This window comes from Camelus bactrianus, chromosome 28 (assembly GCF_048773025.1).
Source record: "Camelus bactrianus isolate YW-2024 breed Bactrian camel chromosome 28, ASM4877302v1, whole genome shotgun sequence".
Classification (NCBI taxonomy): domain Eukaryota; kingdom Metazoa; phylum Chordata; class Mammalia; order Artiodactyla; family Camelidae; genus Camelus; species Camelus bactrianus.
Genome location: NC_133566.1, coordinates 13,137,309 through 13,151,826, shown reverse-complemented (window position 1 = coordinate 13,151,826; position 14,518 = coordinate 13,137,309). Strand labels below are relative to the sequence as shown.

The window sequence follows — 14,518 nt, the reverse complement described above, 5'->3', positions numbered from 1 at the left end:
CATCCTACAAACCCCATAAACACACACATGTGTAAATGATTGCTAAAGGCCCATAAACAGGGGTGTGTACCAGGCTGTAATTTTTTAGTTCTTAAGTGCATTCCTAGCACTGGGTCATCCAGAGATTACAGCTTGTGTTAGCAAAGCCTGTTAAACAATGTCACAGTTCACCAAGGGGAGAGAGTCTTCCATTTCCTCAAGCTTGAGGATTGCACTGCTCTTTGGGAAACAAGTAATACATTGATTCACTTATACTCATGTAGCCAGGGACTCTTCTGAGGACATTTAAAAGAAGAGGCCAGGTTCTTCAACTGTGCTTCATTGATCCTATTTATTTATTTATTTATTTATTTATTTTTCTGAGACCAGGCGTTTTATTGCTTACAGTGTAATAAACCAAAGTATTTTCCCCCATACAGAAGTAGCTACAGATGTAGCTATAAAGGTGATTAAAAAACCCAACCTCAATTATATCTCTATAAAACTGGATGAAAAAGAAAGACTAACCACAATACCATTTCACATCTAAAAAATTAACAATACTTCATTAATACCAAACATCCAGTGTTCAAATTTCCTTAATGATGTCATTTTACATTTCCTAAATCATGATCCAAATAGGGTCCAAACATTGTACTGATTATGTCTCTCAAATCTCCTCTAATGTACAGGTTCCCACTCCACCTCCATTTATTTTATGTTTGCAGCTTATTTATTGAAGAAATCAGATTTGTTGTTCTGGAGTTTCCTCTGGATACTGATTGAATTTTCACTGTATTTTTTAGCATGTTTCTCTATTTTCTTATTTCCTATAAACTGGTTATGTGTATGGAATTGATTCAATTTTTGGCAATACCTCACATAGGATGTTAGTGTTAAAAAGTAATTGAGAAGAGTTTACATGTTCAGGTCTTTAAATACAATAAAAACTGCTTTTATTATGTTTTTATTAAAGATATTCACTTATAGTTCATTAAAAAATTGCCCTGATATACACAAAAATGTCCTCATAATGGTAATTAAAAGCAGCTACTCCCACCCCTCCTTGTGTCCACACACCAATATTCAATTTAGATTGGCTTAATCTTGAAGTGTAATCCAATAAGACTGAAGACCAAACACTTCAGGTCCTGGACAAGATAATAAAATACTCGTAAGCCTTCTGGATCCTTGGATTGATTGACATCAATAAGGGAACCAATTTTTGATGTTGTGAAAGAAATGTGTTCATCTCCAATGACGATTTCAAGCTCCTGCCGGCCCACTCGGTCAGGAGGAGGCCACAGAGCATCATCCTCTTTGGTAATTTCACTGTCATCAATTATTCTCTTCAGTTCCTCCATCACGCTTTTATGTACATAAGCCTCTTTTCTGATCATGACATCATTTTTATAATTGCTGTTTTTGGCATATCTCAATTTCCCGTCGGGTCGGAACTCAAACTCCGGGAATTCGTGGCCGAACTTGCCCTTGTGACCCACGTAGTAACGTAGATAGAAGTCACTCTCCATGGCTCGCGAAAGGCAACTTCAACAGCAAACCGCACCACCCTCATTGATCCTATTTAGATAATCAGCTGTACCTTTAAAGGGGGACCTAAGAACAGAATAAAGAAATAAAAGAAGGTATATGACAGACTCATCTGCCAATACTCAAAATGGTCTCTCTCCTTCTTTAATTTTCAGTTAGTCTTTATTTTTTTCTCCATTTAAAATTTTTTTTTCAATTAGTCTTTGGAAATATGTGTTTATGGACAGGCAAATAAATACAGCTCCCTTTTGTGGATAACTGCATTGTATTTATCTTTCTAAGAATTTTTTCTGTTTTGTCTAGCTATCTATGTTGGCATATAGGTGTTCACAACAGTCTCTTATAATTGTTTCTGCAAGGTCAGCATAATGTCCCCTCTTTCATTCCCAAGCTAGTAATTTGAGCTCTTTTTCTTTGTCAGTCTAACTAAAGGTTTGTCAATTTGGTTTGTCTTTTCAAAGAGCCAATTTTTGGTTGCACTGATTTTCTCTATTGCTTTTTCTCTTCTCTATCTCATTTATTTCTGCTCTAGGCTCTATTACATACTTCTTTCTGCTTGCTTCGGGTTTAGCTTGCTCATTTTTTCTACTATCTTAAGGTGAAAGTTTAGGTTATTAATTTGAGATCTTTCTTCTTTTTGAACTAAAGGCATTTACAGCTATAAACTTCCCTGTAGGCACTGCTTTAGCTGCATACCATAAGTTTTGGTGTGTTTTGTTTTTCATTTTGATTCATTTCAAAGTATTTCCTAATTTTTGCCCTTTTAAATTCTTTGACCCATAGGTTATTCAGGAGTGAGTTGTCTAATTTCCACATATTTTGTCAATTTCCCAAATTTCCTTCTGTTACAATTCCTAATTTAATTCCATTGTAGTTAGAGAATATACTTTATATGATTTCAATTATTTTAAATTCATTGAGAATTGTTTTGTAGGCTAAGATATGGTCTATTTTAGGGGATGTTACAGGTGCTCTTCAGAGGAATGTGTGTTCTGCTATCACTGGTTAGAGTCTTCTACAGATGGCCCTTAGGGCTAGCTGGTTTATAGTGTTATTCAAGTTTTCTATTTTCTCATTAATCTTCTGTTTAGGTTTTCTTTGTGTTATTTAATGTAGGGTACTGAGGTCTGCAATTATTATACTTGAGCTGTTTGTTTCTCTCATTAGCTCTGTCAGATTTTGCTCCACGTATTCCGGGGCTCTGTTTGAGGTGCACAGATGTTTATAACTCATATCTTTCTGATGGATTGATCCTTTTATCATTATAAAATGTCTTTTTCTTGTAATAATTTTTGTATTAAAGTATACTATGTCTGATATGAATATAGCCACTGCAGCTTTCTTTTGGTTACTTTTTTCAGTTTGCATATGATATCTTTTGCCATTCTTTTTTTTTTTTTAACATTTTTTATTGATTTATAATCATTTTAAAATGTTGTGTCAAATTCCAGCGTAGAGCACAATTTTTCAGTTATACATGGACATACATATATTCATTGTCACATCTTTTTCTCTGTGAGCTACCTCTTGCCATTCTTTTAATTTCACTTTATTTGTGTCTTTGATTCAGAAATGTATCTCTTGTAGAAGTACATGGTTGGATCCTGGCTGTTTTTTTAATCCTGTCAATCTCTGCCTTCTTACTGGACTATTTATTCCATTTATAGTATTGTAATTTCTGATGAAATAGGATTTACATTTGCCAAATTGCTATTTTTCTTTATATATTTTGTCTTTTTTGTTTTTCATTTTCTTTGGTTCTGCCTTCGTGTTAAGTAGATATTTTCTAGTTTATCACTTTAATTAATTTGTGACTTATTTTTTAATTTTTAAAAGTTATTTTCTTACTGGCGGCCCTAGGGATGATAAATAACCTCTTAACTTATAATAATCTAGTTGTGATGAATATCAACTAAATTTCAAAAATATAGATAAACTTTGCTTCTATATGGCCTTGTTCTCTCTTCCTCCCTTTTTGTAATTATTCTCATACAAATTATATCTTCATACATTATAAGCTATCAACCCAGTTTAATAATCACTGCTTTATGAAGTTGTGTTTTAAATCAGATAGGAAAATAAAAGAGTTACAAAAAAAAAAACTCCACAATTAAACTGTCTATATTTACTCATGTAATTACCTTTACTAGTTTCATTATTTATTTGTGTGGATTCAAGTTACTGTCCAGTGTTCTTTCATTTCAGTCTAAAGGATCCTTTTGAAATTTCTTGCAGGGCAGATTTGCTGGCAAAGGCATACTCCTAATTTTTTGTTTGTTTGTTTATCTCAGACTGTCTTAATTGCTCCTACATTTTTTGAAGTATAGTTTTTCTGAATATAGAATCCTTGGTTGACAGTCTTTTAATTTCAGCATTTTGAATATGTCATCCCACTGCCTTCTGGCCTCTATGGCTTCTGACGAGAAATCAGATGTTAATCTTACTGAGGATTGTTCATATATGATGAGTCATTGCTTTCTTGCTGCTTGCAAGATTCTGTCTTTCAGCAGTCTGATTGTGATGTATCTAGACGTTAATCTCTTTGAGTTTACCCTAGTTGGAATTTATTGAGCTTCTTGGATGTGTACAGAAATGTTTTTCTTCAAATGTGGGAAGTTTTCAGCCATTACTTCTTCAAGCATTCTTTCTTTCCCTTTCTCATCTCCTCTGGGACTCCCATAATGCATATACTGAAACCTGTGGTGCCCCACAGGTGTTTGAGGCCTTCTGCATTTTGCTTGAGTCTTTTTTTCTGTTTCTCAGACTGGGTGATCTAAGATAAACTGCCTTCAAGTGTTGTCATTATTTCTTCCACCAGCTCATATCTGTTGGTGAGGCCCTCTACTGAATTTTTCATTTCAGTTCTTGTAGTTTCAACTTCAGAATTTCTATTTGGTTCCTTTTTTCCTTTTCTTCCCTTCAAAAATAACTTATATCTCTGAATTGGTATTGTCTATTCGGTGAGACATCATTCTCACACTTTTCTTTAGTTCTTTAGACATAGTTTCCTTGAGCTCTTCGAACATATTTATCATAGCTTATTTTAAACCTTGTCTAGTAAGCCCAATGTGTGGGTTTCCTTGGGGACAGTTTCTAGTGACTGCTTTTTTTCTCCTGTATATGGGCCATACTCTCCTGTTTCTTTGTCTCATATATTTTTGGTCAAAAACTGGACTTAAAAATAATATAATGTGACAACTCTGGAAATCAGATCCTCCCTCCCCAGAGTCTGCTATTATTGACATGTGTTTCTTTAGCAACTTTACTGAACTGATTCTGTAAAGTCTGTATTTGCTATTTGTGTCCATTGCATTCTTTGTTCCGTTAGCTTCATGATCTATTAATGACTGATCTGAGATTTTCTTAAGTGCCTTGAGCCATTAAGTTTCCTTGTCTTTGCTTAAGGGCTCTGTGTGCATGTGGGGGCATGTTTTCAATGTTCCAGAAACATTTACAATTCTGCCTTAGTGTTCCCTTCTGGATTATGCAGAGCCTCAAGGTCATGTGAAGGTGAGAGATTAGGGCCTCCTCTTTCCTGAGCATGCGCAAAATTCTGCACAAGCATGTGTCTTTAGAATCCTAAGGATTTGTTGGAGGTTTTCAAAGTCTCTGTGGACATTTCATTCCTCAGCTCTTCAAGTTTTTTGGTCGGCTTTTCATTTGCCTCAACTGTTAGCACCACTCCAGGCAGCTGAGAAATTAAAACCTTGCTGCCAGTTATTTTCAATAAACGCTCCTGGGAAAAGGCTGTTCCCACTGAACAAGCTCTGAATGAGGTCAAATAAAGATAAACTCTATTGTGAGTGTTTCCAGGGAACTTCCAGGCAGGTCAAATAATGCAGTTCTCTGGGAATGGGGTATTACTGGGAGCTCTGAGCCCATTATGCTAGGCTGGGTTGGCTGCTAGACTACTGTTTTTCATGGCTATCATAGCTGCAAGGCTGTGGGTTTTAAAGGCGACTGTGGGGCTGGGGAGAGATGGATGGAGGTAGGGCATGTTAAAGTACCACAAAACTTGCTGTTCTCACCGAGAGTCAGCCATTTTTCTTGAATTAATGCTCCTTGGATTGTTGTAAGCATTTGGCTAACTTCTAGGGATGTAAAAAATTGATTTTGACCATTCTCTGGTGGTGTTTTTGTTGCTTTTGTGGAGATGTAGGTTTTCAGAGGTCCTTAATCTGCTATTCTAGAAGTGTTTTTTTCTCTGTGTAGTATGTTTGATATACTTATCTTCATGTTAACTTGCCAAGATGAAAAGTCTATATCAAGAAGCAATGAAAAAAATTACAGGAAACTAACACAGACAGGTAGGGAATTACTGATAGGGACTAGCAGGTGACACTAAGTGAAAATTAGCTGGTCAATAAGATTATTGGTAATAACCTTTAATAGAGAAGAGTAAGCCTGCCCAATGACCAGAGGACTTATTCTTAAAATTATGTACTGGAAGTTACTGTGTCCTAGGGCAGTGCTACCAAAGTGTGGTCTGTGGTCTGGTGCCAGTCAGTGAACTGTTTGTTAATGGTCTGCCCTGGGACAAGGAGTTTGTGCCAGAGGGTAAATCAATCTGTTTCTTTTATCAAAGAAAATTGTCTTGATATAAAAAGAAAACAATTCAGCTGAACTGAGCAGTGTGCTTAGTGATGTGGACCATATTTTGCATAAGGTGCCTGTATGAGCTGGATGCAAAGAGAATGTCTCCTTACTAGTTAAATTGTAGTAGGTACCCTGAGAAGATCCAGACAATATGAAGAGAGCTTCCAAGTCGAAAAATCTGGCAATGCTTCAAGGAAGCAGTGACTATAAACTAAAATTTGAATGATGTGAAGCTTTTTTTCAGGAAGAAAAATAATTTTTCTAGCATTTTGGAGGCATAATTGACAAATCAAAATCGACATACAATGATGTGATATACCCTGTAAAATGATTACCACAATCAGTTTCACACATCAACACCTAACGTAATTACGGTCTTAAAAGCAAATTTCAAGTATACCATACAGTATTGTTAGCTATTTTCACCGTGTAATACATTAGATGCCCAGAACGTATTCATCTTATAACTGAGAGCTCGTACTCTTAACCAGCATCTCTCTACATCCGCCATCCCTGAGCCCCTGGCAACCACCATTCTACTCTGTTTGTATGAGTTCAACTTTTTTAGATTTCACATCTAAGTGATGCTATACAGTGTTTGTCTTTCGGTGCTCTCTTTTTTCATACCTTCACCAACACTTGTTATCTCGTCTTTTTGAAAACAGTCATTCTAACACGTGTGAGGTGATGTCTCACTGTGTTTTTGATTTACATTTCCCTGCTGATTAACCTTTTCCTATACTTGCTGATCACTTGTATGTCTTTTTGGAAAAAATGCCTTTTTGGGTTCTCTACCCTTTAATTGGGTTGTGAATAATGGCTAAGATTTTGATGGGGAGGTAGGGTGAAAAGATAATGCATCTGAGGTAGGACCACTAAGTAGTCAATTTGAATGGAAAATAGGGTATTGAAGTTAGAGTGAAGTAAGGTCACAAAGTATGTGAGGCCATAGTAGAGAGGAATAGTTGGATTTCATACCATGGAGTTTATCTTTCACTTGGTGGACAATAGGGACCCCTTGACATTTCTTGGACCAGGAAATGACATGGTTCTTTGATTTAAAAAATTAACCTCGTGTCTTTGAGGAGCAGGCATCTACAGAGGAAGAGACAGGAGTGAGGGAGACTAATTAGGATGCTATTTAAATAGGAAGAGACGAATAATGAGGGACTGAGCCAGGGCGGTGGCGGTGGGATCTGAGAGGAATGATAGTGTATAAAGGGCTATGATTGAGGCAGCATTTACAAGTCTTAAAAACTGCTCAGTTGTAAATTGCAAGGGAAAGAAAGAGTGCTTAGAAGGGTGACAGTGCCAAATCAAGGGAGAGAAGGCAGCCGGAGAAACTGGTTTGGTGAGAAGTTGATGAATTGGCTTGGATAGAGTTCGAGGTGCTTGGCAAGCCAGCCAAGTAGAAAGGTGCACTGACAACGCAGGTCAGCAGCTAGAGAGAGAGGTGAGGTCTAGCGATCCTAATCTGAGACGTGACAGCACAAAGATGATTAGGGAGTCATGAGGACTGAGATGCTCAGCAAGGGAAACTATTTGAATGAGAAGGTCGAGACCCTTGGGAGAAGAAGAGTAGCGGTCGGGAACGGCAGGAGAATGAAGAAGAGACATTGCAAATGGCAGGTAAATTTTCTGAAGGAAGAAGACTCCCAGGATTATACTGACTGTAATACTGGGGGCTCTACGTACACAGCACTTTAAGTCATCGGAGGAGAAGGAAGTTTGATAATTCCAAGGCATAGGGTTGAGGGACGTGCTTTCTTCCTTGGGGTGAGGGAGACGCGAATGTTTGTAGGTTGAGGAGAAGGAACCAGGGATAAGGAGAGATTGTGGATGGAGGTTAGAGGGAGTGGTTGATGGATCATGTCTGCAAAAAGTCGCTAAAAGGGTTGGATTTACGTAGAGGAGGCCACGTTAGAAGGAAGGAGGTGTATGCCTTTCTTTGACACAGGGAAGAAGGATGAAATGGCAAGTGTGGATACAGAGACATTTTGATGCAGAGAGCCAGGAAAGCATTCTCAGCGGGCCATCACATTTCTCAAGAGAATAGAAAGTGAGGTCCCAAGAGACTGGAATGGGACAGGTAGTGGGTTTTGACAATAAGGGACAAGACTGAAGCAGTTGCTGCGGAATGAGACACAGAGTAGATGGGCAAGTAGATTTCTGAGGACCACTGGGAGCCCAACTGCATCTAAGTCCAAGAATGTGTGGTAGAACCAGTTAGCATGACCATCCGTGAGGGGCCCCTGCAGGGCAAAGTGAAGAAAGCAGAAGAGATGTAACCTGGCCAGTTCTCTATGTATTTTACATTCTCACTGCGAGTGAAGAGCAGGTTCATCCCCTACTCAGCACTGTAATCACAATACCCAGGACAATTACCACGCTCATAGCTAATAAATGTTTATTGAACAAATAAATGAAGTGCGTGACAAGATCAAAATTCTCATTAACTGGCTACCATTTTCAGGAGAGAAGCAGTGTTGTGACGAAGGCTGAGTCAGTGCTCTGTCAGCAGTTGCCCTATCTGATGACAGAAGCTCGGCTCCCTCTCCCCTGCAGAAGCTCCTCATGTCTGCCTGCGGCATGGCAGGGATCCAAAAGAGTCCCCGCCCTCCTTTCCTTTGTTATCAGGCTTGCCTTGCAGTGTGGCTCTAGAATTTGGCTTCCTCAGATCTAACAGTTCTAATAACACAGCCACAATCATAGTTTACTACACATATTTTATCTTCTTTTAATATTAATAAATTGGCATGATGGCTAATAAACCAGACTTGTGAGAGTTCAAGTGATGGGGAACATGTTAATTCATGAATGAGTTAATAAAACAAGTTCTAAAGCTGCAAAGCTGGGCATCAGTATCCGTACCAGAGGCAATTTACTGTAATTATACTTCTAGAAACAACATTTTACACTGCTGAGGCTGAAGTCAAGAAATGTAGAATTTAAGTGAAGATTGGCCAGGATGGTGGAGTAGAAAGACCCTGAACTCACCTTCTCTCACAAGCACAACAAAACCAGAACTATCTGCAGAACAACCACTGATGAAAGAGACTGGACCCTCATTAATGAATTCAGTCAAGTTGCAGGATACAGAATTAATATACAGAGATCTGTTGCATTTCTATACACTAAAAACAAAAATATCAGAAAGAAGAATTAAGGAAACAATCCCATTTACCATCACATCAAAAAGAATAAAATACCCAAGGAAGCAAAAGATCTGTACTCAGAAAACTATTAAATATTGATGAAAGAAATTGAAGATGACACAAATAGATGGAAAGAAATATTGTGTTCTTGGTTTGGAAGAATCAGTATTGTTAAAATGACCGTACTAACCAAGGCAATCCATAGATTCAGTGTAGTCCCTATCAAAATACCAAGGGCATTTTTTTGTGCTGGAGAGGGTGTGGAGAAAAAGGAACCCTCCTACACTGTTGGTGGGGACGTAAAATGGTGCAGCCACTATGGAGGTCAGTATAGAGGTTCATTAAAAACTAAAAATAGACTTACCCTATGAGCCAGCAATCCCACTCCTGGGTATATATCCAGAGAAAACTGTAATTCAAAAAGACACCTGCACCCCCATGTTCACAGCAGCAGCATTTACAATAGCCAAGACATGGAAACAACCTAAATGTCCATCAACAGATGACTGGATAAAGAAGATGTGGTATACGTATACAACAGAATATTACTCAGCCATAAAAAAGAATGAAATTTTGCCATTTTGCAGCAACATGGATGGACTTGGAGGGCATTATGTTAAGTGAAATAAGTCAGGCAGAGAAAGACAAACACTATGAAATCACCTATACGTGGAATTTACAAGATACAACAAACCATTGATTACAACAAAAAAGAAGCAGACTTACAGATAGAGAGAACAAACTAGTGGTTTCCTGTGGGGAGAGGGAAGTGGGGAGGGTCTTAAGGGGTAGGGGTAGGGATTAAGAGGTACAAACTAACAGGTGTAAAACAACCTACAAGGATATATTGTACAATACATTGAAAATAGCCAATATTTTATAATAACTATAAGTGGAGTATAATACTTAAAAATTGTGAATCACTATATTGTATGCCTGTAACTTTTATAATATTGTACAGCAACTAGACTTCAATTAGAAAATAGATGAGTTACCAAGATGCAATGTACAGCACAGGGGGGGAAAAAGAGAAATATAGAATTTAGAGCTCTCTTTGATTAAAAGTGTCTAATATTTTAGCTAAGGATGTGGGGTTTTTTTCAATTAAAAGAATCAGGACTCCCAAAAGGAAGGTACTAGACAAAATAAATAATCATTTAGACATTGTATGAACTTTGTAGTGTACAGACCTAAATTCTCAGAATTTCTTATTTCTGGGCAGTACACTCCTTTAGGTAGAGATGACTGTGGACTTGCTGTGGCCATAGAATGCCTCTCAGAGATCTCAGACTATGGGGGTATAATTGGCCACCACTGTTGGCCTGTTCACAGCCAAGACTGGGTGTTTTGGTGAGGGATGCTAAGGCAATTCCCAGAAGACACGGACCTCTTCTAATGGATGGCTTGGCTCAAGGAACCTTACACCATATGGAAGCCTAGAAAATCTCCAGCCGGTCTTTCTTCCCTGTCTCCTTTACTCAGGGTGAAACTTGCATGGGGTCTAATGTTGCTCCCAGCATTTACCAGCTCCCTCCTTGTTACCTCACAGGCATAATAAAATCCTTGCACCATTCATCTCATCCTAGAATTGTCTTCTTGGAGGACTTGGACCGACAAAGAACACTTGCATCCTCAGGCAAAAATGTCAAATTACAAAAACAAAAGAATTAATGTGGCATCAACATTTTCAAAGCCTATATACTGAGAAAGCAATAATGGACATCATTTCAAAAACAAAAACAAAAACAACTAATGAAAGAGAACATGATCCAAAAATTTTATACCCAGCCAAACTGTCCTTCAAATATCAAGGCTAAATATATGTATATAGTTTTCAGCATATAATAATGCAGGGAAATCTGTGTCCATCAACCTTTCTTGAGGATCTACTGGAAAATGAGTATTATCTAACTGAATGATGGATGGGAAAAACGTCAGCAAACAGACTGATGGTGAGTATTTTGAAACATAAAATGTACATTAAAATTAAAACAAAAATGGGAACAAAAGTGGAAGACAAATGTACAAATGTCACACGCTGTGACAAAATAGAAGTTAGGCAACTAAAATACTGGAGAAGGGAATGAAAAAGAGGAAAACAGAATAAGCTCATTGATTGGTGTAGACAATAGGTGGGCTTTAAAGACCAATTTTTAAAAATAAACCAGATAATAAAATATAAGTAAGAAAATAGGGATCCAATGGTGACTAGCGTGACTGAGTGGCAAAGACTGGGTTTATTCTCCAGCTTGAAATGACTAAAAGATGAAATATGTGAAACAATGGTTTTCAGATGTTGCCCATCAGATAATGAAATGATTCCTGACAGAGTGAAAACACAGCTTATTGTCTGGAGAGAGTTTCCAGGTCATGGTGCAAGGAAGGGGAACCCAGGTGGAGCCCAGTGATCTTCCTGAATTGAAGAGATGGGACTGGAAGTACTGAGAGGCCAAGATGGCTAGAGTTTGCAGGGCAAAGTACCAGAGAGGAGAGAGCTGTGCAGACACACATGCATGTGCATGCGTGCATACACACACACAGCTCTGGAGATCTGCAAAGGGTGTGTTTGCAATTTTCAGCCAAGTATTGATGAATGTGTCTATATGAAGAAACTGCTCAAGGCTGTGAAAAGAATCACTTGAAAGAATTAAAGGGACTCAACCTGGGAACTCACACAGGGCTAGTAACTGTCCCTGTGTGCACTAGCCAGAGGGCAGAGCTTCATAATTCATGGCACATTGAACAGAGTACTCAGGAGGTTATTGCCTCAGTCATGGGGCAATATTAACTTTAGACTAAAGGCTGCCCTGGTTCCATCTAACCAATCTCAAAAAAAAAAAAGATATGGAAGAATCAAACTGTTTCTAAATAACTGAACTTCATCCCCAAACAAAGCTCACAGATATTTACAGGAATACAAAAACATCTAGCATCCAACAAGATACAATATTCAATCCAACATTCAATTCAAAATGCTGGTATTCTCTTATTCAACCAAAAACTGCCAAGCATGCCAAGGAGGATGAAAACACAACGTGTAGTGAGGATATAAATCAATCAACAGAAACAGACCCAGAAATGACAAGATGATAGAATTAGTTGATGAAGCAAACAGTTCATATAACTGTTTAAAATGTCCGAGAAGGAAAAGATTGAATCTGTTACACAGAGACAAGGGAGATATAAAAAAGACACAAGTGGGAATTCTAGAGATGAACAGTACACTGGGTGGAATTAACAGCAGATTAGGCATTGCAGAAGAAAAAAGGCGTTAAGTACAAAGGTGACCACTGGCACAAAAATATGAACCTTTCTAAATCCCCAAAATATTTAAACAAGAGTAAAGAATGCACATCTTGTAGAAAAAAAAAAAAGCACAGCAAATAAAATACACATCATTATAAAACATTATAATGAGTTAAGATTATACATATCAGCTACATCAATAAACACGAATGAGCTTAACTCACTAGCTAAAAGAACAAGACTTTGACTTTGGGTAACAAAACTAGACCCAAAGTAATAATTCAGCTTCCCTCATACAAACAAGAAACCTACTCATACATATTTTAAGTTTTTCTAAAAATGAAAGATAGACAAAGGTGTATCACACGAATGGAAAAATAAAAGAAAAAAAGATGTGCAAAGGATCAAGACTGAGTGCTATTCTTACAGTTACTTATTTTGTATTAACGGTATTTTGAGCTTTTCAAGTCAACCAATGGGCGTATAAAGCTGCTTTAGATTTGTGTATGGCCACACTGCCTTTTTCATGGGTTGACTGAGTATAATAATTAGAGCTACTACTCAAAGAATGGTTCTGATATGCCAGGCACAGTGCTAAGAGGGTTTTACTTACACATCTCATTTAGTCTTCAAAACAACCCTATGGCACATATGTATTATTATTCCCACTTTACTCTTGATAAAATGAAGGGTTGGAGAGCCTAGGTCATCCAAGGTCACACGCTAGTAAGTGGTGTAGCCAGTCTTTAAGCTCAAGTCTGTCTGAGTCCATTGCCCTGGACTCAGCCAGTACATACTCCACGCTGCCTTATTTTTTTATTAGGTCCTGATGAGGTGTCTGAAAAATACTGACAGAATGCACATTAAGTTTTATGTCAAATACAGAAATATACCAATTGGAACAAATAAAATACCATTCACCTTAGAAAAGACTTCAAAAGGTCTTTCCTCTTTACCTTTTCTATTGTTACTAAAGACAACCTATCAGAAGAAAGAGGCTGATTTACATTAACCAACCATTGCAACAGAGGTTATTATATAAAGCAAACAGTTACTTTAGGACCCTAAACTAATGAGACCACTACTTTATATGTACATATCTATATTTCTCTCTCTGTATATCTCCCATCTAGTTTTTCTTTGGGCACATAATGAGCAGGTAGTTGATATGTTTCCCTAAAACAATTTGATGTTGTTATAAACTGGCTCTACTTCTGAACCGTACAATTTTCATGGGTGATGGCTCCCAGGATAAATCGCATTTGTATCCTAGACCTGAGGGTTATGAATAAGCTGATGCTAAAACATACACAGCAACGAGCGTTGACAAGCTTGTAATCATATTAATTTAAATAGGTAATATCTCCATTCACATAGGAATAGTATCGACTTTATTTTTATCTGGATTTAATTCCCTAAAAATTCTAGCAATGCATATAATGAGAATGTCAGGCCTTAGCAACTGTGTGGGATAATAAGCATTATGCTAAGCTGCCAAGTTTGGGGGAAATTTGTTACACAGTCACAATCTTAATCACAGATACAATCTTAATCAACTAAGCAGACTGTATGGAAATGGTTGATCGCCAAGCCAGGGCAGCCCGAAACTTACCAAGTAGTTCTGATTAAGTCAACAGATAATAAATGGCCAGAGACAGAAGGTCTCATGGCTTATAGAACAGTGCCTTGAAATACAGCTTCGTCAGTGATATGAAGCATTTACTCATCACTGCCCCCTAGGGAGGGAGCCGCTAAATCTGGGTGTAGGGAAAGTTAGCTGCATTCTCTGCTGGAGAATAAATTTGATCTTGTTTGCCTGTCTCTGAATTCAGGTAACTCCTTCCAATCCATTCTACTCTTTTGGTCTATCTGAATGCCCATGAAACAACTCTGAATAATAATTCGGCTTCCCCGGTGGCTGGGGGGAGGCTGGGGAGCCCCCTGGTCGTGCAGTGGAAACATTTGGGGCTTCGGATACCGTCCTAGCTCAC

At 37.9% G+C, this 14,518-nt stretch overlaps 1 protein-coding gene across 1 annotated transcript; it reads right to left on the bottom strand.

Moving 5' to 3' along the window:
* Positions 1-930: 930 nt before the first annotated feature.
* On the bottom strand, positions 931-1,545 carry LOC105072213 (protein mago nashi homolog). Its single transcript, XM_045519711.2, has one exon. It carries the CDS (start codon positions 1,509-1,511, stop codon positions 1,071-1,073), a length of 441 nt encoding a protein of 146 aa, XP_045375667.1. The 5' UTR covers positions 1,512-1,545; the 3' UTR covers positions 931-1,070.
* Between the last annotated feature and the right edge of the window lie 12,973 nt (positions 1,546-14,518).